The 23,742-nt window shown below is 45.6% G+C and overlaps 1 protein-coding gene across 2 annotated transcripts; it reads right to left on the bottom strand.

Annotated features, from left to right (window-relative positions):
* Nucleotides 1–3,368: 3,368 nt before the first annotated feature.
* Nucleotides 3,369–16,812, bottom strand: Lysmd2 (LysM domain containing 2). 2 transcript variants are annotated; one of them, XM_021172634.2, is made up of 4 exons: nt 16,474–16,559; nt 15,927–16,008; nt 5,244–5,575; nt 3,369–3,929 (listed from the first exon to the last, which is right to left on the bottom strand). In XM_021172634.2, exons 3-4 carry the CDS (start codon nt 5,573–5,575, stop codon nt 3,887–3,889), a joined length of 375 nt encoding a protein of 124 aa, XP_021028293.1. In that variant the 5' UTR covers nt 15,927–16,008; nt 16,474–16,559; the 3' UTR covers nt 3,369–3,886. The 2 variants fall into 2 exon arrangements, with proteins under 2 accessions (XP_021028293.1, XP_021028291.1); XM_021172632.2 differs by lacking the exon at nt 15,927–16,008 and having other exon boundaries at nt 16,474–16,812.
* Nucleotides 16,813–23,742: the final 6,930 nt, after the last annotated feature.

Below are 23,742 nucleotides of genomic sequence, written 5' to 3'. Positions count from 1 at the left end.
CCCAGCCACAGGTGAGTGTGGAGAAACACCTTTGAGAGAGTTCAAAACACCTTTGCCCAAACTGTATTTACCAAAGCACAATGACCCAAACTGTTTAATGAATCAACTGTGCTAGCTTGACTGACTCTGCTTTAACTGCGTCACAGAGGCTTTTTGGACGTCAGACAAAAAAAAACTGGTTAGGGCTGTATCATCTTAGCCAAACACTTTTTAAAAGCATACCTAAGTATCTATGTGGGATTTTTTTTTAAGAAATTTCTTTATTTTATTGTAGCCTTCTTTAGTATCTCTTGGTAACCAAGACAGAAGGAGCATGCTTGATTCTATTTTACAAACAAGAGCATCCTTTCACAGAGGGATCAGGAACACTGGATGAGCTCAAGTTCATGAGGTCAAGAAGTGGTGAAACGGTGGCAGAAGCAGGTCTGACCATCTAGGTGCTCTCTGTGGTAAGTCTGTGCCAAGATACCTCAGAACTCTAGCCATGAGGCAGATGCAGGGGGGATTCAACTTTGAGATAAAATTGGGCTACACAGCAAGCCCCTGTCACCAAAGAAAGCAAACAGAAGTGAACAAAAAAGAAAGCCCGAGACCCCCACTCTGACAGAGTGAGGCAGGAGGATTCCAATCCAGAGGCTGCCTGGAGTACATAGAAACTTCCAGTTCCAGGCAGCCTGGCCTAGTGTGGCATAACTCAGAAGGCTGAGGCAGGATTAGTGTGCATTTGAGGCCAAGCAGGGCTACATGGCAAGTTCTAAGCCAACCTTGAAGAGACCAGTTTTGGCTCAAGACACCCCTAGACCAAGTCCAAGCACAAAGGAGATTTAATTGCTCCAGAGGGACAAAGTGCAGGAAGCAAGAGACAAAGACAAGCAAGATAGAGGATGAGGGAGAAGGGGAGAGGAAGAAGGTAGAGGGGAAAGAGATATTTGTCAGGACGGGGACACACACACACACACACACACACACACACACACATGGGGCTGCTTCTGAATAGAGGAGACAGATGTAGCATGTAGGAAAATGACAGTTTGTGACAGTAAAGAGAGAAACCAGTGTTAGAATGTCCTATTTAATTTTGATTGGACAGGTTAATTAGGTGAGCCAAAAGGGACGTTTGACTGTGGAACTTCAATACTTCGATAGCTAGACCTTGGTAGTCAGCGTCAGGAGGAGGGAGTAGCCAAATAAGGGAATGGATGGACCTTGGTGGCTAGCTTTAAGACTGTAATCTAATAGTTTTTAGCAAGACAGAAGGGATGGGGGAGAAGGGCAAGGCCTGCCAGAGCCATGTTTGCCATGCTCAGGCTGGCCAGAGTCCCTTCGAGCCAGGGATATAGAACAAAAACCCTGTCAAAACAAATTCCTCTAGTCCAGAACAGTTAAACTATGGCTACAAAATTGCTGAATATTTGAAGATGATATTTTAGCTAGAAATTGCTGACAAGGAATTAAGAAATATATTTGAGCCTGTGGTCATAATTTAAATTTTGAGCTCCTCTGATATCATCCATCTTTGCCAAATTAAATCATTTTCTGTTGAGCATAACTGTATTTTTTTATTATTCCTATAGCCCACAGAAGCTTGCTTGGTCCTCTCCCGTTTTCCTTTTTGTTTTCTCCTTTTCCAATTAAACCTCCACAGCTCACATGACAACAAAAACAGAAACAACGAACTGTCTGGAGAACACCCCATTCTGAGCTGGGGAGATGGCCTCATGTGCAAGCGTGGGGAACTGAGGTCAGGGAGCATGAGAGCTGGGAACGTGGCTCGGTAGATCAATCTCTTTCTAAGCCAAGTTTGAGGACCAAGTTCAGATCCCCAAAATCCACATAAAACCCAAGCAGGGCATGCTGCCCACCTGTAATCCCAGCACTCGTGAGGCAGAAGCAGGGGGTCCCTGGGACAAACTGGCTGGCTAGACTAGGTGGAATTGGTGAGTTCCAGGTTCAGGGAGAGATGCTGAGTGGATAAATAAAATGGAAAGAGATAAAGGAAGATGTCAACCTCTGGACTCCACCTGAGCCTATGCAAGCACACATATGCTCACACAGAGGGGCCGGGGAGCGGAGAGACTCTTGAGTTAATAAATAAAGTGCAAAGAGATGGAGGAAAATGTTCAACCTCTGGACTCCACATGAGCATATGTAAGCGCACATACACACATGCAGAGAGAGAGAGAGAGAGAGAGAGAGAGAACACCCTGTTTCAAGGATTCAAGGAGAAACAAGGTGACATAAAGGATTATACTAAGTGAGAAACAAACAAACCAGCAAGACAAGGTGAGCTTCCACTTCCCATCATGGTGCCTGTGGGTCCCCTCAAGGCTGGGTCTATGATTGTGGTGGTTTGAATGAGCATCCCCACACACACACACCTCCAGAGGCTTATATATATATTTGAGCAAGTGGTCACCAGATGGTAGAACTCTTTGGGAAGGATTAGAAAGGATGGAGGAGGAAAGCCCACTGGGGGAGGGCTCTGAGGTTACAGAAACCCACGCCTTTCCCAGTGTGTGCTCTCTGCCTTGTGTTCGTGGATCACAGGTGGCCTCTCAGCACTGGTTCAGAACCATGTGGGCCGTGTTCCCCATCATAATGGTCATGGGTTCACCAACTCACACTGTAAGCCCTAAATAAGCTCTTTTTTTTTTCTCTCTCTCTCTAAGTAGGCTTGGCCATGATACCTTAGCACAGCAAGTGAAGAGTAGCTAAGACAATGATGTTCTGGTACCACAGGCTCTGCTACACTAACACCCGTGGGCTCCTGCTCCTCATGAGTACAGGGGCAAACAGCGAGGAAGAAAGTAATAGAGAAGAAGGAGGAGGGCAATGAAAACAGAGAAACACACTCCATTTACTCCACAGGTATCAGACTCTGGGGATGGTGAGGAGAGGTAATCAAGGGAAACTCCTGTGGAAGCCTAAAGACTTCTATGACCTGGTTAAAGGTATTTAACCCAGTAAGTGAGTAGATGTCAAGACTAAAACTATATCAACTGCCATTGGTATGTTACTTAAGGTTTGCTGCTGTCATTCATGGACATAATAAATGGCGAGATGAATTAGATGAGACAAAAGCCTAACTTTTAATTCAACGGGCACGGCAAGGATACACTGTTAATAAGCACACAGAGATACAATGTCAACAGAATTCTGCCTGTCTGGGGCTGGTGTGGTTTCATTGACTCTTCTGGAAACCCAGCACTTGGAAAGTAGAGAGGAGTGGATCGGGAGTTCAAGGTTGTTCTCAGATACACAGTGAGTCCAAGGTCAGCCTGCACTCCAGGACTCCGCGTCTTCTGAACAAAAACCACATCAAACTAAAGCAATCTTACTTGCCCATTTTGAATAAGAGAAATGAAGGCTCCTGTGTGAAAACATAGTTTATTTTCTCATCCAGACATCTGTAGTTTACTTTTACAAAATAGCAGACAAAATGGTTCTTTGCATTAGTACAGAATGTGTGAGATTGAAATATATACTATAGCACTTGAGTTATAAACACACAGCAAATGCATTATCACTCCGCAGTCATCATGGCTTCCACACATTTAGGATCTCATCAGGAAATAAACATAGCTTTTGGCTTAAATATATAGAGTCTCTGATGCTTTCTGTATCTACAAAAGCCGGTCTAAAACTACCACCATCTACAAAAGTGAAAGGCGTTAGAATAAATACAGTTTTGCTATCATGCCGTAATAAGACTTAACTATAGAAAGCCAGGAGCTGATCACTTCAGGCAAGCTACAGTAGAGCCTACTTAACTGCGGCTCGAAGGTGCGCTACGGGAGTCCAGGGGCAGCGCTGCCTCTGAACCAGAGCCGGCGGGTTCTTTAGGGTCCAGCCATTCTGTGATCTGGATCAGTCCGCTGGCCAGTCACTAACTATGATAAAGAGAGGCAGCATAGGGACTCTCTTCATCCCTGAAAAAGAGAAACAGTGTTTACAACTGTAGTCAGAAACAGACACATATAACTTATTAGCCACGTGCCAAAAAAGAGCAAAACAATACAACAGAACACTAAATGTGCCTGGAAGCCAGGTGAACAGGCACACATGTTCAGGTGTAGCTTCCGTCTATGGGGCTCTCAGTTACCAGATAAGAAGTAGCATCTGCTTACATAATATTTAAATATATTAAAGATACAATAAATTATATTTTTATTCTATTATTTATTATTCTATTAAATTATATTTATTATTAAATTATATATGCCAGATGGGAGGCTGAAGCAGAGGAATGATAAGACTTTGAAGCCAGCTGAACTACAGTGAGACACTGACTCAAAATAAATGAATAAATAAAAGTTAAAAGGATTTGAGGTCCATAGAACAAATGGTATATATTATAAAATAGAAATTTAAAAATGAAGACTAAGAAATCAATATATTAACCATTAAAAAAAAAAAAGACAGTGGTTGAGCCTTGGCATCAATTCTATTCACAAAAAAATAGCAAACAAGATAAAAGGGAAACAGGGGTTTGTGTCCCTTCATGAAATCAAATAGGAAGAAGGACACACTTATACATAGAGAGAAAGGTTTACCCTAGTGTCAAAGTTAAAGGGCTCACGAAGAATCTTAACATAAGGGAATTCTGGGTAACAAAGAGTTACCCAGTAACAAACAGTGTTGCAAGTATCTGTATTTTATGTCTTCTCCTTGAAGATGGCATGAGCCGTTCTAGTTCCAGCAGCTACCTCACACTACTAGCTGGACAGTAACACTAGGCAGAGAAGCAAACCCTTTATGCTAAATAACAGAGACAGACCAGACAACAGGAAAAGCCTTGTGTATCGTGAAGCAACTCTGTTTAGATTTCATGTTAACAAAGAAGCCTTCCTAGGGCTGAGGAGATGGCTGCCCATAAAGTACTTACACTGTCATGGGGACCTGAGCTCAAGCCCCAGAACCGACAAAAAGCCAATCACAGGAACAAATTCATAATAATCCCAGTGCTGGTAAGGCCAAGTCTAGGGGGATCCCTAGACACCCAACCAGACCTACTTAGCAATCCCAGGAGACTCAGTCTCAAAAAAACAAGGTGTACAGGATCCTGAAGAAAAGCACCCATCGCTGACCTCTGGCCATCACACTCCCATGCACACACACAGCCACACACACACAGGCACCTGTACACACACACACATACACTTTCTACAATTAAAACAGGTTTTTAAAAAGGGCATCTTAAGAGTATTGGTCCAGACACTGACACCTATATCAGGAACCTTCACCTGCTCTCTTCTTTGAGTTTCCTGGCTGCCTGTGTTGAGAGTTTAATCTGTAAGTCAAGTCTTTGCAGGAAATCTCTGGCAGACACTTCCTCGGGTTGCGCAGGCTTGGGGTCCGGGTCCTGAGGACTGGGAGGGGGCAGTTCTTCCTCAGACACTACAGGCTCCTCTTCTTGACAAAAGCTGCTGTCAACAGTTTCATTTTCCGGAGAATCAATGGAGTTAAGTCCATTAAACAGCAAAGGCTTCTCTGACAGGATTGGGATGCTCAGCGTCTTCTTCAGAAATATACAGTCATTGGTAAACAGTTTGTTGGCCCTTTTGATCTGTTCCATCTAAAACACACACACAAAAAGAAATGCAGGGTTATATACAACCATGTTCCAGAGTTGAAATTATTATAACCGTTGAATAGTACATATTCGTGAACAATTGCGTGCAATGCTGTGCTGGCTTGTGTTACAGCAACTTGACACACACTAGACAGAGGGACTCTCAATCGAGAAAATGCTTCCGTAGATTTGCCTGTAGACAAACCAGGAGTGCATTTACTTGATTAGTGACTGACTGATGGAGGTGGACCCATCCCACAGGGGTGGTGCCACCCCTTTGCAGGCAGTCCTGGGTAACAGAAAGAAAAGCAAGCTAAGGTAGTGATGAGAACAAGCTAGTAAGCAGCACGCCTTCATGCCCCTGCATAAGCTCCGGCCTTAAGTTCCTGGCCTGAACTCCTTTGATGACAGACAATAAACTGAATTAAATACTTTCCTCCCCAAGTTGCCTTCCCCCAAAAAACATAATATTTTTATTAATTACTTAGGAATTACACACCATGCACTTTGGTCACTCACTTCCCAGTCTTCCCTGGCCCACCCTCCCACCCTTGCCCCACCCTCTACAAAACAAAATAAGTCCAACTTATGTTGCCCATATACTCACTTGGAACATAGTCAAACTCCCAGTGGCCACCCCCTTAAAGAAAACTGAGTTGATCCATCCCTGTGTGTCCAGTCCCATCCCCTGTCCCAGGTTCTCCCCAACCCCATCATCAGTCAGGACTCTTCAATAGCTTCCTGTCTAGACTGTTTCTTTAGCTGGCAGTTTGGGAGAGGTTGTCCCAGAGGCCTTCCATGTCTCTCCTTCTCAGTTATGAGTCTGCGGGCATCGATACCACTGCAAAAGAGGCTTCTGTGCCCAAAGCAGCTGATGGCAGCAGGGATCACGGACTTCCACATGGTTTTCTGCAGTAGCATGGATCGTGCACATAGACTCAGCCTCTGGTGGCAGCATGGAGCTCAGACCTCAGCATCGCCTCTGGCATGCATCCATGGTCCTGCAGCACAATCATGGAAGTCTTTTGAGGAGACTGTATTGGCTGGTGTTGTGTATCAACTAGATACAAGGGTCCTCAGAGAGGAAGGAGCCTCAGTTGAGAAAAATGCTTCCATGAGATTCAGCTGTAAGGCATTTTCTCAATTGGCGATCAACAGGGGCAGGCTCAGCCCATGGTGAGTGATGCCATCCCAGGGCTGGAGGTCCTTGATTCTATAAGAAAGCAGGCTGAGCAAGCCAATAAGCTGCACCTTTCCTGGCCTCTGCATCAGCTCCTGCCTCCAGGTTCCTGCTCTGCTTGCGTTCCTGTCCTGACTTGCTCCAGTGACAAACTATGATCTGGAGTGTAAGCCACTGAATAAACCCTTTCCTCCCCGACTTGCTTTTTGGTCATGATGTTTCGTCGAGGCAATAGAAACCCTGACTAAGACAGAGACTTGATCCAGAAAATGAGCAGTTCTTCATCTCAGATATCTTGTTGCTCAGGGTGATCATGGGCATTGCATTTGGAGATAGAACTTGCGTGAGCTCCAGGTTGCAATACACCATCCTGCCCTCTGCACTAGCCACACACTCTGAACAAATCCATGCTTGCAGTCTTCGGACCCCAGTAGTATCACTTCCCTCCTCAACCGCAAGTTACCTTTGATCATGGTCTTTTATGAGAGCGATAAAAACTCTACCTAAGACAAACGCATTCACTACATTCAAGGGTCTTTCCCTCTGCAAATAACTCCTATTTCAAGAATTAGCATGAAAGTCATTTCCTGCTATACAAGCAGGTTTATTTTGTTTGTTTTGTTGTGGGCTTTTTGTTGTTGGTTAGGTTGGGTGTTTGTCTGTTTGTGACAGGGTCTCACATCACACAGTTTGGCCTTGTCACTATGTAGCCAAGGATGACTCTGAACTTCTGACCTTTGTATCCACCTCCCTAATGCTGACATTATGTGACACCATACCTGGGGATCAAATGTGGAGTTTCATGAATACTAGGCAAGTTCTCTACCAACTGAGCAACATCCCTGCCCTCTATAGGCAACTTCTAACATATATTATCTCCTCTACAAGGCACCTTTTACCATCAGTAGTCCTAAATCACTGGTGTACAAGGATGTGGAATTGTATCCCTTATTTATTTTTATTTAAAATACATTTTTATTATTTTATTATGAGTATGGCTGTTTGGCCTGTGTGCATGTCTGTGTACCACATTCATGCAGTTCCCTTGGAGGCCAGAAGAGGGCATTAGATCCTGTGAAACTAACATTACAGGGGTGGTTAGCCACCACTTGGATGCTGGGAATCAAACCCAGGCCTCTGGAGGAACAGAGCTCTTAGCTGCTGATTCATCTCTCCAGCCCCTTTATACTCACTTCTTTCTAATCTGGACATTTCTGTTACCTGGCTTTTCAAAACAAATAAGTCTACTGATAAGTCTATCTTACTTGTTGAGGGATCCCTCTATCTCTGGAACTCTGCTTGGTGAATTAATAGACCCAGGAGGTGGTAGAGGCTTGTGTATAAACAGAATGTCAAAGCCTGCTGAGCTATTGAGGCGGCTTCCTAGAGAAAGTAGAATCTGCTTCCGATCCTTCTGACTTCAGACGGGCCTTAAAGAATCGGCATCCGAGGGCCGGGCAAGAACAGGAGATAGGAGACATTTCACTAGGACCGTGTCACTTTTTATCGTACAGAGAGTGAATACTCACTCTGGGGTTCCCAGAAGTTGTGCACACGGGAATGGCAGGTAGACAAAGGTTTACTATCTCCAACCCTCACAGCCTATGGAGGCCTTACCCTACCCACTGAGGGGTAATGGAAGTGAATGCAGACTAGAGCATACATATCTCCCACAACCCTCACAACAGCTCTGCAAGCCAGATCTCTTTACAATTGAGAAGACAGGAGAACGTGGCCTAAGCCCACGGTGAGGGCTCACACTCATTGGCTCACGGCACTGTAGAGTACATCTCTTGCTACTCTCCTCTGTTGTGGGTGCCTATACTTTCCCATACTAACCTGTGAACTTGCACCATGACTGGTACCCCGCAAGCACCATGTGGTTCATTTATGCAAAATCGTTCTAGTGAGTTAAAGATGCAAAGTTTAGTGAGATAACGAAACACCCTGACTGGCCTGGTTCAAGCCTTTACATTGATTCTGGGTGCAGAAGAAAAACAAAACACATTCCTGCTTCAAAGAGTCTAAAGAAACAACAGTCAAATAAATGGCCCCCATCCCTCCTGCCTTGCTTTGTTTTGTAAGAGGGTTTTACTACATAGCCCTAGCGTTCCTTGAACTGGGGAGATGGCAAAGGTGAGAAAGAGAGACCATGATGGATGGGTGGGGACATTTTAGAGACAAAATTAAAATCTAAATAGCCCAAGTACCTCTCTGGTTAGCAGGCTCAGATTTGAGAGAATTAAATAAGGTGAAAACTTTGCCCATGTAGACTGAGGTATGTCCCACTCTACCCACTTCTGGGTCCCGAATGTCCAGATCTTCCCATCTCCCTCGGTACACAAGCTTGCAAAGGCGGACTGGGACCACTCCAGAATGCATGGGAGCTTGTGCTCACCTCCACCCCTGCAGTACCCCAGCACCTCGGCTTCACGACACACCACTTCCATCCTAGAAGGAATGTCCAAGGCAATGTGCTCTCTTTCCTGCAGGAAGAAGGGCTGAGCCACTGCCAGTCACCCTGCTACCATGTGTAACCTGCCACTGATGCTACCTGGAGGATGGCGTGTGGGTCGCAGCCTGAGGCCAGACTGAAAATAAAGCCCACTTTTCACTTGGCTTGGTGTTTCGTTTTGGTTGTTTTTATGTTGTTTGTTAGTTAAAAACAAATCTTTACCTAGTGTCAAAGAAGGACGCCAGCCACGCAGAGAACAACAACTGCACGGCAGAGGAGGAAAATTGTGGCAAACCTGGGGGACAATAAGCTTCCAGAATCTATTGCCTCCCTGTCTTGTGGCCAAGATCAAGTGTAGAAGCCAGAGTTTACTTTGAATGTTATAAGAAGCCCTTGGACAGGTATAGATACAAGCCTGTAATTTCAATGCTAGGAAGACAAGGAAGGGAGACCCCTGCAACTTCAAGGCTAGCTATGAGCGGCATACACAGGAAGGCAGAGGCTAGCCTAGGATACATGGTGAAACTCTTGCTTCAGAAAAGGGTGGGAATGGGATGCGAAGGTGAGAATGTAGTTCAGCTAGTAGTTTTTGTTAGTATGCTTAAGATCCTCCAACAATGGTGGCTCACATGTTTAATCCCAGGATCGGCATAGTAGCACATAACTCTAATCCAAGGATGAGTATGGTAGCACATGTCTATAATCCCAGGTCAGGCATGGTAGTACATGACTGTAATCCCAAGACACGTGTATCTGCAATCTCAGCACTTGGGAGGTGAAGGCAAAAGGACTGGGAGTTCAAGCCCACAGAAGCTCCAGAAAACACAGTTGACTTTGAGGCCAGCCTGGGACACATGAGACCCTGTCTCAAAAACAAACAAACAAAAAACAAAACAAAACAAAACAAAATGGTAGTTCTTGCAGGATAAAGGAAAGAAGAGATGTGATCTAATTATAGTCAAAGATCACTAACTTATAAACAAAAATCAAAAATCAACTACCCAGGAACTGTGGGGTACGTCGTCTGAAAGAAAGACTGATGGAGCCGGTGAGGAACAGAAGGCCAGTTACAGAGGAAGCAGCAGAAGCCATGTAACTAGATAATCCAGGACACAGAGGACATTTTATCTTGTGAGGAGTGCTTTCTATTTCCATCCAAACACAGGTATGGAAATTTCACCTCACAAGAAAAAAGGCCAGCTCATGATCCACGCAAGGAAAAACTGGAAAATGCATTTCCATGGGCCCTCTGCTCATCCTGACAGCCACTCAACCCTGAGGACAGAAAGTGTAACCTTTCAGAGTAACTCGGAATGCCTTGCTGTTTCTCAGGAGTCGGAGGTTTAGCAATCGAACAGCTCCATCCTCTCTAGCCAGGCAGGAGCAGCCTGACCCAGTGAAACCCGCCTGCCATCTGGTCGCTAAGAAACAGACTCTAGATGGCAAGTAAGAACCCTCAGGCAGAAGGAGGCAGAACAAGAGGAGCTGTCACTGAAGTGGCTCTCCTGTAAATACATTTTGTGAAAAGGAATTTAAACTGGAGGGAGTTCACAAGACTTAGCCCCAAATGTTATCTCACAGCGGCAGCTAGATTGGCTTGTGGAATAATTTCATATCCATGTACAACTACCATTATTTTGACAGGAAACAGTAAATGGCTCTCTTAATGCACCATGTCTCTGTGACCTATTCCATTCAGGTGTTAGTGGTAACCAGACCCTTCCATCACCATGCACTCATGGGGAATGGGATGCTTTTTCTCTTTTTACATTCTCAAAAGAATTTGTGAAATCCACTTACAGGAAATGTCCCCAAAACGTAAATGTGTGGTGTGTGTGCGTGTATTATTTTAATTATAATATAGAATTATAACTTAACTATACACACACACACACACACATATACACATATGTCAGAAGGTATAGTATCTGTCTCCTGGAACTGGAGACAGTGAGTAAAATGGCTCTGAAGGTAGCTTCAGGGAAAAGAAACTTTCTGAAATTGAACTGTGACAAGGAAGTCACAATTGTAAGCTTATTAAACATCACTGAACCATAACACTTAAGGCAGGGTAAACCCATGCTCCATACTTATTCCTCAGCGACAGTGTTGGGGGGCAGGGGGGTGGGAACACATAAAAACTACTAAAACCTGAAATCACAAATGACCCTGTCATCCCTTTCACTCTGGGTGACACTGTGACAATCAACAACCCCCAGCAGCCTCAGTGGTTACCATTAAGAACAGCCCAGAAGTCACAGAATTAACTCTAACTCCCAGGACCCTTCCTCCCTCAACAGGAAGACCACTTTCTCCCAGCAAGGTGTCTTTAATGTGGGGGAAGCGTGCAGCAACTCGGCTTAGTAGCTAAATGGAAGAGGAAGAGCAGACCTAAGACCTGAACTCTGTCCCAGCACTCAGCCGGTATAAGCATTTCTCTGATACACAGTGAGTCTAGACTGTGTCAAAGAAAGAGGGGGGAGGAAGCAGAGTTTATGCAAATCTGTCTCCTTTGCTGTCTCCTTCCTATTTGCAGCTTTTGTGCTGTTCTCTAGTTTTTCCAAGGTTTCCAAATAAACTATTCTTAAGTGGCAATTTCGAGCTGTGACCAATTTCCCCCAGTGGCTTGGATACAACAGGGAGAGGCCAGGATGCTGGAATCAAACAATAGTTAAATCAAGAGCCAGAGCTAAAGGGGCCTTAATGTCTCAGTAGAGATAAACATTGCAGGGACATTCCAGCAAGTTTACGTCTGAGGTTTGAACTTCAGTCAATGGTTTTCTCAACCCGACCCAAATGGTTTCAGTTTCCCAGAACCACTTCCTCAAACTCTAGCAGAGATGCTCCAACCTAACCCTGTGTGTAACTGAGTGTTAGACTCACAGCTGGAGGAGGCGAGGGCACCAACAGCACCCACCAGCAACTGTGGCTGGCACACAGAACTGGCCTTACCTGGGGAATGGCAGAGTCTATAATCCCAAGTTCTGAAATGGAGGCTGGAGAACCAGGAGCCCTAGACTAGTGTGTGCTAGACAGTGACTTCAAGGCTACATGAAACCTTGTCTCAAAAGAAGTAAGAAAGGAGGGCCTAGAAAATGGCTCAGCAAAAGCGCTTGCCACCATGTCAGATGACCTGAAATGGGTCTCGGGGCCCCACAGGGTGGAGAGAGAGAACTGACTCCTGTAAGGTGACCTCTAACTTCTACTCACATCCTGAGGTGCATGTCACAGCTATCCCCAACCTGAGGAAAGGGGTCATTTTTAAAATGTTCTTATTTATTTCATGTGTATGGCCTACATGTATGTGCCTGGTACCCAAGGAGGTCAGAAGAAGGAATCAGATCCCCTAGATTTAGATATAGATGGTTGTAAGTCATGTGGGTGCTGAGAACCAAACCCAGGTCCTCTGAAAGAGCAGCAAGTGCTCTTAACCACTGAGCCATCTCTCCAACCCCACTTTAATTTCTTTTTGTTTTTGTTTTTAAGAAAAGAAATAGGCTTCCAATCAATTCTTGCATTTCATATCTTCAGCAGGTTGTGCATCCTCACTCAGTCCCAGCCTAGGATCCTCCCTTCTAGAGCCTGCTCCACTTCACAGGCTACAATCCCTTACCGCCCAGACGTTTTATGGATTGAGTTCACACACACATGAAGGACCTGCTAGAAAGAGAGGACATTGTATCGTGTAACCTTGGTGTTTAACATAGGCCTTAAGTAACCCAGGTCCAATACAAGTAGAGGAAGAAAGGATGAGAATGAGTTATTGGTGAGTTACTGAAGAAAGGACACTGTGGAAATATCATATTTTCCAATTCACTGGAGAAAGATCTGGGGCCAATCGACCTGGCTCAATTCTTTTTTTTTTGGGGGGGGGGGGGGGGGCAGGGGGGTCGAGACAGGGTTTCTCTGTATAGCCCTGGCTGTCCTGGAACTCACTCTGTAGACCAGGCTGNCCTCGANCTCAGAGATCCGCCTGCCTCTGCCTCCCAAGTGCTGGGATTAAGGCATGCACTAGCCACCACTGCCTGGCAGTCTGGCTCAATTCTTGAACAGAATTCTTCTTCTTATAGAGAGGCCCCCCGGGTCTCCAGGCAGATGTCTAAGTCAGATATACTCAATGGAAACAGTAAACAAGTAAGCAGAGCAGGCAGACACAGTCTTTTTTACATTGTGAAGGACACAAGAAAAGAAAGTTCCTAGGTGAGAACCCTGCAATCAAGTTGCCAAAATACAGATTCACAATGTGTCAAGTGAGTTTATAACTGTATTCCTACATCACATTCCCAGCTGGTTCCTGTGTGGCCCCTGGGTTACAGTTCAGACATAGCTGATGGGATCAGCAGAGGACCCAGCCCCAGCCATGTCTCACCACATCTTCCCTTCTTTACTGCTGTTATCCTAGTTACTCTTCTAGTTCACTGCATCACTACAAAGCCTTCATCCTATCTTGTTTCCCTTGGTCCTGGTCCATACAGTCTATCGTCATAGCAGCAGCCAGAATAATCCTTTACGGGCAGGCATGGCGATGCATACCAGCACTCCAGAGGCTGAGGCAGGATTACAAATTCAAAGTCAGACTGGGATTATACAGGGAAACCTTATCTCAAGACAAAACAAAACAAAACAGAGACAGAGACAGAGACAGAGACAGAGACAGAGGCAGGTGAACCTCTGTGAGTTGGAGGCTAGCCTGGTCTACAAAGTGAGTTCCAGGACAGGCAAGGCTAAGAGAAATCCTGTCTTGAAAGGCCAAAAACAAATAAGGAAGAAACAAAAAACAGGTGTGATGTTGCCTTTAGAAGAACATCCAGCCATGTGCAGACGAGAATAGAAGGGTTTGTGTCTGGTGGGAAGAGCTGGGTACTGTGAAATACCCTACAATGCTTAGGACAGCCTCCTGAAACACAGAATCTTCCCATCTGTATGAACAGAATGTCACACGGAATGCACACCTTACTCCAGCAGGTGAAAGCAGAAAGATCTGGACTTCAAAGTCACCCTTACCTACATGGGGAGTTCAAGGCCAACCTGGATTACATGAGACCCTGGCTTGAAAAAACTAAAAAATTTTTAAAATGTATTAAGAATAGTGTTGAAGTTGAGAAATCACATTTGTGACCAGAGATTGAGTCCCTAATTCTTTACATCTGAATTTACGTTAGAATCAGAAGTTGGGGCTGGCAAGACACTTTAGCAGTTAAGCGCACTGATTGCTCTACCCTGGACCAAGTTTTTATTTTCAGCACCCATGGGGTGATGGCTCACAACAGACTTTGACTCCAGTCCCAAGGATTTGCCCTCTTCTGACCTCCACAGGCACCAGGCACACATGTGGTACACAGACATACATGCAGGCAAAACACCCCTGCACATAAAATGAATAACCTTTTAAAAAATAAAATAAGATCAGAAGCCTTTATAAAAGTAAGGACAATCTGATTTATACTTTAATAGGGAAGGATAATAAAGTTAAAAGTAACACAATCCGCTTTAGACAAATCACAGGTTAGAAAGCATTTGAACAAAAGTCTACATCACACTAAGTATGCGTTTAGCAGAAGCAAGCAATTCCAGAAGAGCATGTGTCACATGGGAGAGAACAGAAAAATGGCCTCTTTTGGATATCACAGATTCATAAGTATACACATACTAGCCTAGTAGCTAAGATGCACAGAAACCAGACAAAAGTGACCCTCCTCCTTCAGTGAGCAGGATGCCGAAAGCTCTGGCTAAGAATGCAAACCGGAAGTTTAATATTTAGAGCAAAGAAGATCCTTTATCCTTGTGTCAACTCAAGCCAGTCTTGGTAATAACCATATTTGGAAGTACCCTGACCACTTATCTACCTTCTCATCTGCAGAAAGATGAGCCACACCTGTCTCCCCTTAGGCTTCTTATGAAAGCCAAATTAAGTAAGAAAAACGCGGAAACAAACAGAAGCGGGAGAGGTGGCTCAGGCTCACAACCATCCGTAACGAGATCTGGTGCCCTCTTTTGGAGTGTCTGAAGACAGCTACAGTGTACTTACATATAATAAATAAATAAATAAATAAATAAATAAATAAATAAATAAATGGGAAAAAAAGAATTAAAAAAAAGCACAGGATGCTCTTTCAGAGAACCAGGGTTCAATTCCCAGAACATGCATGATGAGTTACAAAATCTGTAACTTCATTACCAGGGTAACTGACACCCTCTTCTGGCCTTTCTGGGCACCAGGCACACAGAAGGTGCACATACATTAATTCAGGCAAAACACTCATACACTTAGATTTTTTTCAGTTCTGTTTTTCCTAGGCTCTGACCCAAACCAGCCCCCAGTGAATGCATGAAGGCAGGCTGTAAGTATATGTTCACATTTAGAACTGTGGATAAGGGTCTCAAAATGGTTTGATCAAGCTCTCAAAACGCTTAAATGATAGATGGAAAGACATGCTGGTAAACAAACACCTGGTTAAATATGCAAAATAGGTTACTCTGAAGATACAGGCGAGATCATCTTTCTTCTGACTGATGCCCACGAAGCTTCAGGAAAGATCACTGAAAACGGATACTGAGCTCCAATGTAAAAAGGCCATCACACAGCTCACAGTTAATTATAAGTAATTTTAATGAAACAATTTGTTCCCTCGGGTTTCCGTGATCTTCCCCAAGGTGTAATGCAATATACCCAAGACGCACACCCTTATAAATTCGTAAAACACGGCCCTCCAGCTCACCTAGACCACAGTTCCTGGCTGCTGTTTAGCGACAGGTGTCACGTTCAGGGTCGCCAGTGAGCACAGGGGTGTAATTTCACTTCTAAATAAAGAAGCAGAATCGATTGAACCAGAACCATCCACGGGAAGAACTGTACATCCTGACTCATCACAGCTTGTTTACACAGCGCAGAATTCGTTTCGGTGTGGCTTTGAGTAAATAGGTAGTGAGCTCCGGGGAGGAAAACGGGGAAAGGTGGCTGTGGGTAGTGCCCAAAACGCGGGCCTCCTTGGTGTTTCTCGCCGACAGATAGGAGCTGAGACTGGCAGGGCACTGGGAAGGCCATGCACTAGCTGGTCAGGGGAGCTCTGGCGGGCCGCCCCTCTCCGCAGTAGCAGCAGCAGCAGCAGCAGCAGCAGCTTAGGCGCCCATTGCAGTTGCGGCAGCGCGCGCTGGGATGCGGCGCGGGGACGCGGGGACGCACGGCCTGCTCCCCACCCTCCGCTCCCATCCCCGACCCCGCCCGGGGACCGCAGGCCCGGGGCCGCGGCGGCGCGCCCTGCTCACCGTGACTCCGTACTTGAGCGCGATGCCCTGAAGCGTGTCCCCAGCGCGGACTCGGTGCTCCACATGGCGCTCGATGACGCCGGCGCCCAGAGGCGCCCGCACGCTGGCCGTGCTGCCGTACGAGCGGGTCTTGGTGCGGGCCAGGCTCAGCGACAGCTCGGCCTCCTCGGGCTCCGAGGTGGAGCGAGAGCGCGGCGGAGGGGAGGGTGCCGAGGGCCGGTGCGCACGAGGGCCGCCTTCCCGCAGGGCCGGCGCAGGCGAGAGATCCGCCATGGGTCCTGCCAAGGCCGCCGGGGCGCCGAGCTCGCCAAGGGGGCGGCGCCTCCTCCTCCGCCTCTTCCTCCTCACTGGGGCTGCGGCTGGCCGTGCCGCGGGGGCGGCAGGCGCGAGGCCGAGGCGGGGAGCTGCGGGACCTGCATGGCGCGCGCCGCCCTCCGCGGCCGGCTTCTCCACGGCCCCAGAAGTCCGCGTGCTGGTGGGGATAAAGGCGCTGAGCCCCGGCTGCAGTGTGCGGGTCCTGCCGGAGAAGGCCCTGCGGAAGCGGGAGAGCTCCGAGGCCTGTGAGCCGACAGAGGCCCAAGGAGGAGTCCTGGGACCCATGTGGACCCCAGAACCGTGCAGACAAGAAAGAGTCCGCCCAAAGCCTGCCCTGGCCACAGTACACCCCCACCAAGCTTTGCTTGCCTTTACAGATTCCTTATTGGGCAGCCTGCTTGCTAAGTGGTACCCCCTTAATGACATCAAAATCTTGGTGGCAGGAAACCTTAAGATCACTGAACATAGATAGCTTCTTCAGGTCCCTGTCCACCTGGGTGGTACAGGTCTTCTGACATCCTCCCAACACACACACACACAACACACACGCACGCCCTTGACAAGGTACTGACCTCAGTCACACACTAAGCCAGTGCTCTTATCACCGACCTATGTATACTAATTCTTTCTGTTTGGTACTCAGGCCTGCTGGGTAGCCTCTGACTGCCCTGCAATTGTTGGTAGTCCATTCCTCTTTGAAGACCAGTGCCAGTTTCAGGGCTAGGCTTGTGCAAAGTTAACTGGTATCTTCTGCCCTAGCTCTTGAGAGATGCCCCACACACACACACCCGTTCATCCATCCTTCCCTCATCCCCACCCCNAGAAGAAAAGAGTTGTCTCTTGTTTCATTGGTTTTCTGAAGTTTGGTATGTTGCTGTGCCCACAAAAACAAAAGAAACCGTTTAGGACACACTGGAGGAAGAAGAGCGGCAGCAGTAGTCCCCAGTATCACCCACCCCTTAAAGATTCTTCAGTTGTTCCCTGAATATAAACCCACATTGGCACCCAAGTCAGTAGTTTTTACTTTTCACATATGTACCGCATCCTGACCAGAGCCACTTAACCTCCTTCCTTACTCCCACCTTCATTTTGCCTGTGTTGTTCCCTCCATCAGCAACAGTATTCTCCCAAAACCCTGTCTACTGCTCATTTGTCCATTTTTAGGTTTATTTTTTATCTATGTGTGTGTTCTGTATGTGTTTGGGTGATCGCGGAGGCCAGAAAAGGCTGACAGATCCGCTGGAGCTGGGATTGCAGGTGGTTGTGAGCCGCCCGATGTAATCGCTAAAAAAACCAAATCCATGTCTTCTAAATGAACAAGACGCTCTCTTAAGTGCTGAGCTATCTCTCCAGCTCTGTTTTGAAAAAAAAAAAAAAGGTTTCGTGTAGCCTGGATCTCTTGGTTCCTGCCACCGCTTCTGTGTACTAGGATTACAGACTGTACCATCACAAGTGGCCGTGCTGTGGGCTGAACCCTGGCAAGCTCTCTACCAGATGAGCTACACCTCTGGCCCCAGCATTTTAGTGTTCTTTTTCTGAAACTCGGTCTGACCTGTGTAGGCCAGGGTGGCCTTAAACTCAAAATCCTCCTGCCTGAACCTCCAGAGTGCTGGGATTACCTGCGTTTCACTACATCCAATTTGTTTATTTGTGTTTGTTGCCTGGGACTCATGCTGCCAAAACTGGTCTAGAGCTCCCGAGCTCGGGTGATCCCACAAGCACAGTAAATGCTGTAAGTAGATTCCCAATCCATTGTTCCCAGATTTCTTCCATCTTTAAGGTCCTTTTTCAAATAGTGCTCTTGAGCAGTGCATAGGCTAGAATCAAAGGCTATATTCTCCATGGGATTCTTTTTCTGATTCTCCCCAAATTGTCCCTAGCCCAGCCTGCCCAGCTGTTATTATTTCCCCCTTAGACCCTCCAGGGTGGTTTGTGCCTCTTGTTCAGTTTTGAACTGTTTTCTTTGAAACATTTGTGCGTTTACCTTATCTCCTCCACCAGATGCATACTCCCGGAGGCATCACTGGTTCTCTCCCAATATTTTTTTTTAAGCTCCAGCAATGCCTACTTCAATAGAATAAAAAATACACATTATTACATGTACCTGAAGTTCAATAGAAAAATATTAAGGTCTGAATTGGTTCCGTGTGCACTCCCAGCTGTGATAAATCTCTGCTATAAGAACAAAGGCAATAGGGCAGACAGGCTGTCCTGAGATTCCTGAAGTTAAAAACTGAAACTAACTTTCCACTTCTTTGTAGTTTGATTACCTCGACACTTTGTCTCAGTGACTGGAGTCCGAATAATTCAACAGGCAATTCTGAAACGTTTACAAGCAAGGCTGATAATAGCTGGAGTAGAACTGTTCTAACTAGTAAGTGTTCATCAAGACTTAGGTCAATGCGCTGAGCACTGTAGTGGACTCCCAAAACCCAAGCATTTAGAGCAGAAGCAAGAACTTTCTGCAAGTTTGGGGCCAAGATGCTCTGTAAAGCAAGATCCAGATCTGTATCAACAACATAGTAAGGGAGATTCTGTATCAATAAAACAAAACAATGATAAAATAAAACGTTTTCAAACGATTTGTACAGTGAGCTGGACTGCTACTTCTGTTCACTGAAAAGATTTTGTGTTAGATCAGTTTGATATGAACCTTGAAAGGTTGGTAGAATATACCAATAAAATATTTTCTTTCCTGGAATATTTTATATGTTATGTAGTTGGATTTATACAGTATATAGCCTTCAGACTAATTTCACATATCTAGCCATATGTGTATATGCATATATAATGTTATATATATACATATACACATAAAATATACATATATTATGCAGTTATGTATATATACATGTATTTGTAGCTTAAATCTTGTCTCTAAAATACATTTATTTAATTTAAACAAAAAATGGGGTGCTGTTAACATAGTTCAGTGGGTAAAGTCATTTGCTGCAAAAAGCTGGCAACGTGAGATTGTTCCTGAGCCCATATAAAGGTGAAAGGGGAGAACCAACTCCATAAAGTTGTCCTCTGGCCTCCACATGCATGCGATGACACTGGTGTACTACACACACACACTATTACACCTCATTTCCTCTCACTACTTGGCAATGTTTTATTGTTTATCTATTCACTAATTGAAAGACGTCTCTTTTGCTTCCAATTTTTGGCCAGTGTGAACGTCTGTGTACAGGTTGATGTGTGATCATAAACTTGAACTCATACAGGAGCAGATTTGCTAGATCTTACACGTGTTTGGCTCTGTGAGAGACTGACAGACAGACTGACTGTTGGAGTGGCCGTGACATTTTCCGTCCACAGCTGCACTAGCACTTGGGGCAGCCCCTGTTTAGAATTGTAGCCTGAACCTTGAGGCAATCCTTTTGCTTCTGACCCCACCCCAACTCCCACTTCCCCACCTATCTCCAGCTCTTCTCCCTCATACCCCGCTTTTAGATCTTACTGCATCAGCTAGTACTGTGATGTTAGTTAGAAATACTGAGGGAGGAGATCCTTGCCTTGTTTATGGAGTGAAGGGAACACGTTGTTTCTCATGGCTGGGTTATGTTAGCTGTAAAGTTGTTTTCTTTCTTGCTTTTTCTCTTTCCTTTTAAAGGCCCTCTTTCTTAAATCAAAGGAGTCTCCTTTAATTCCAAGTTTGCTGAGAGCTTTTTATCACAAATACACATTAAATTCTGTCAAAACCTTTACACATGCATATATTGGTATGGTCATCTTTTTTCTTCTTTCCGCTGTTGATGTAATCAGTTAAACTGGCCTCTGAGAATCAAAGCACTTGATCGTGGTGTATAATTTATTTTATATATGGTTTAACCCAATTCACTAACACTTTGTTAGGCTTTTTTGTGTCTGTGGGAGTTACTGATCTATGAGTCTCTTTTCTTGTAATATCTTAGGTTTGGGATTAGGGTAATGTTGGCTTCACCTGATGAAATCAAATATTGTGGCTGCTTTAGCTTTCTATTAAAGATTGTATAAAACTGATAGAATTTCTTTCTTAAATATGTGGATAAATTCATCCTGAAACCCTGTTTAATCTAACAAATGTTAGAGTAAAATGAAAGACTAGATTAGAAATATTTAGGAAAATCAACAAAACAAAAAGGTAGTTCTTTGATAAATGAACAGAACGCATGAACTTTTCTATGGCCTGACCAAAGCCAGTGGTTAGGGTCTCATTGCTGTGAAGAGACACCACACCCAAGACAACTCTTATAAAGGGAAACATTTCATTGGAGCTGGCTTACAGTTTCAGAGGTTTAATCCCTTATCATCATGGTGAGACACATGGCAGTGTCCAGGCAGACACCATGGTGGAGGAGAATTCTACAACTTGATTTGAAGGCATCCAGGAGACTGTGTGACACACTGGGTGTAGCTTAAGCATATATGAGTCCCCAAATCCCGCCTCCACAGTGACACACTTCCTCCAACAAAGCCACACCTGCTCTAACAAGGCCACATCTCCTAACAGTGCCACATCCTACAGGCCAAGCATTCAAACACATGAGGATATGAGGGCCAATCCTGTTCAAACGACCACAGGGAGAGCGACTGAACACAGGGATTCACACTGAAGAGATTATAATTGGCAATAAAGGAACATCAATACTTACCTTATTGAAATAAAAGGAATAATAAAGGTATATTATGAGCAACTATGCTAATAAATCACATAACTTTAATGGAGTGGGAAAACTATCAGAAAGATGCAAGCCAACAAAACTAATCCAAACTGTGCAAGGCTGCGATACCCATGGTCCAGCACCTGAGCGAGATAGGCATGCAAGGCTAATCTCAGCAAGTTTCCAGGCTAGCCTGACATACATGACACTCTGTCCAAAAAAAAGAAAAAGAAAAAGAAAAAGAAAAAGAAAAAGGAAAAGAAAAAGGAAAAGAAAAAGGAAAAGAAAAGACCTATTTAGTCATTTTAAAACTTTGGGGGCTGGCGAGATGGCTCAGCAGGTAAGAGCACTGACTGCTCTTCCGAAGGTCCTGAGTTCAATTTCCAACAACCACAGGGTGGCTCACCACCACCCATAATGAGATCTTACACCCTTTTCTGGTGCATCTGAAGTCAGCTACAGTGTACTTATGTATAATAATAAATAAATCTTTTGGGCCAGAGGGAGCAGGGACTGAACGAGTGGGGGATGGGGGGGCGGGGGGGAAGGGGGCGGCATTGACCAGACTGAGCAGAGGTCCTAAAAATTCAATTCCCAACAACCACACAAAGGCTCACAACCATCTCTACTGCTACAGTGTACTCACATACATAAAATAAATAAATAAATCTTAAAAAAAAAAAAACCCAAACTTTGAATAGATCCAGAAATCTTCCCACTTACCATGCTGTGCAGACAGACAGAGGACACCAGAGACCAGCCTGCCACCACACCACACAGTATGGGCAAAGGAAGGTACCCAGGGACTCACCCACTGCCAAGCCACATGAGACTAGCAGAAGAGGACACCAGAGACCTGCCCTCAGCAGGAGCCACTACAATGTGCAAGTATGTGGTGGACAGATTGGAGAGAAAGAAGCACACAGTATGAGCATTATGAAGAGAGATGGAACTGGAGACTTAAGGGTCGAAAGGAATAGCCTTTTGTGAGTAGCCGACCGACCCTGTCACCTGAGGTCATGGTGAAGTCCCAGCCCATGCTGCCACTGAGGGCCATGTGTGGGTCCATGGCATGTCTGTGCCAATGAGTCTCAGATTACCACTAAAAACCTCCCTGCAGACATTCCTGGTCTGGGCTACCACCTGGAACCACATAAATGTCCAGGGGTTGTGGAGAGCTGGTCCCACCCCTCACTGACTGTCGCTCTAGAGAGCTGGCTCTGGCTACAGCACTTGGTAGAGAGGGCCCTGCATGTCCCTGGGCAGCAGAGTAGAGCTGGCCCTGGTGGGGAAGTGCAGTACATGTAAGCTGGTCCCACCCCTCATCTGCAGTCAGTGGCATAGGTGCAGGGATGATCCCCCCACCCCTCACCACCTATGGCAGTCGGAAGATCTGGCCCCAGGGTCGAGAGAATGGGAGAGCTGGCCCTGCCCCTCACCAGCTGCAACACTCAGGAGAGTGAACCTACACCTTGACTGAGCTGAATAGTGGAACTGGCTCTAGCTACATGGGTGGGTGAGCTGGCCCCTTGCCAGCTGAAGCATCGGGTGAGTTAGCCAGGGCAGTCCTAGAGAGCTCATCCTGTGGCACAGAGGTGGGAAGTTTACCAACATAGCTACCACCCAGGCCCAGATCCCGCCTAAAATCTACCTCATCTATGACTGCTGGAGCATGTGACTGGGTAGGTCCAGCAGATAATGGAGAGGAGTCCTGGTGAGGACCCAGGATTGATAATGTACAGTAGCCAGAGGCCTCAAACCAGACCAATGACTCATTGCCATGAACATTTTTGCAAGTACAGATGTGTAGACAAAAGGAGTGCTATGGGACACCCTGTGACAAACTACAGTTTCCACAAGATTTTCTATGCTTCGCTTTATTTTATTTATTTTTGTTGGTTTTATTTTGTTTAGGAGGATGCAAAGGCAGAAGGCAGATACAAAAGGGACAGGGAGGTGAGTGAGATTCAGGTACACGATGTGAAACTCCCAAAGAACCAATGCAACGTTTAAAAGAAAACAAAACCTTTGAATAAAGAAAAGCCAAAGCCAGGCCTGTGGGTGCATGCTTATAACCTGAGTCATTAGAAGACCTGCGGTTGAAGGTTGCAAGTCAGAAGCCATTGTGGACCATACAGTGACATTCTGCCTCAAAACAAGGACAAAGAAGAGCAACCAAAAAGATAAGAATCCTAGCACATACCTTTATGCCAGCACTCTGGAATGTTGAGTTAAGATCAGAAATTTGAGGCTAGCATCGGGCTACGTTGTGAGACGCTTTCTCAGAAACAAAATGACTCTACCAAGA

The sequence above is a fragment of the Mus caroli genome, chromosome 9, assembly GCF_900094665.2.
Source record: "Mus caroli chromosome 9, CAROLI_EIJ_v1.1, whole genome shotgun sequence".
NCBI lineage: Eukaryota > Metazoa > Chordata > Mammalia > Rodentia > Muridae > Mus > Mus caroli.
This window is presented reverse-complemented; position numbering and strand designations above follow the sequence as displayed.

Bases quoted from the DNA above. Each gene is read 5' to 3' on its own strand.
- Lysmd2 (XM_021172632.2), bottom strand. From the start codon at position 16,746: ATGGCGGATCTCTCGCCTGCGCCGGCCCTGCGGGAAGGCGGCCCTCGT. The intron at 5,576-16,473 runs GTGAGCAGGGCG...TGTGTGTTTTAG, and splicing joins CGCTCAAGTACGGAGTCACG to ATGGAACAGATCAAAAGGGC. The intron at 3,930-5,243 runs GTGAAGGTTCCT...TCTCTTTTTCAG, and splicing joins AAACTCAAAGAAGAGAGCAG to GGATGAAGAGAGTCCCTATG.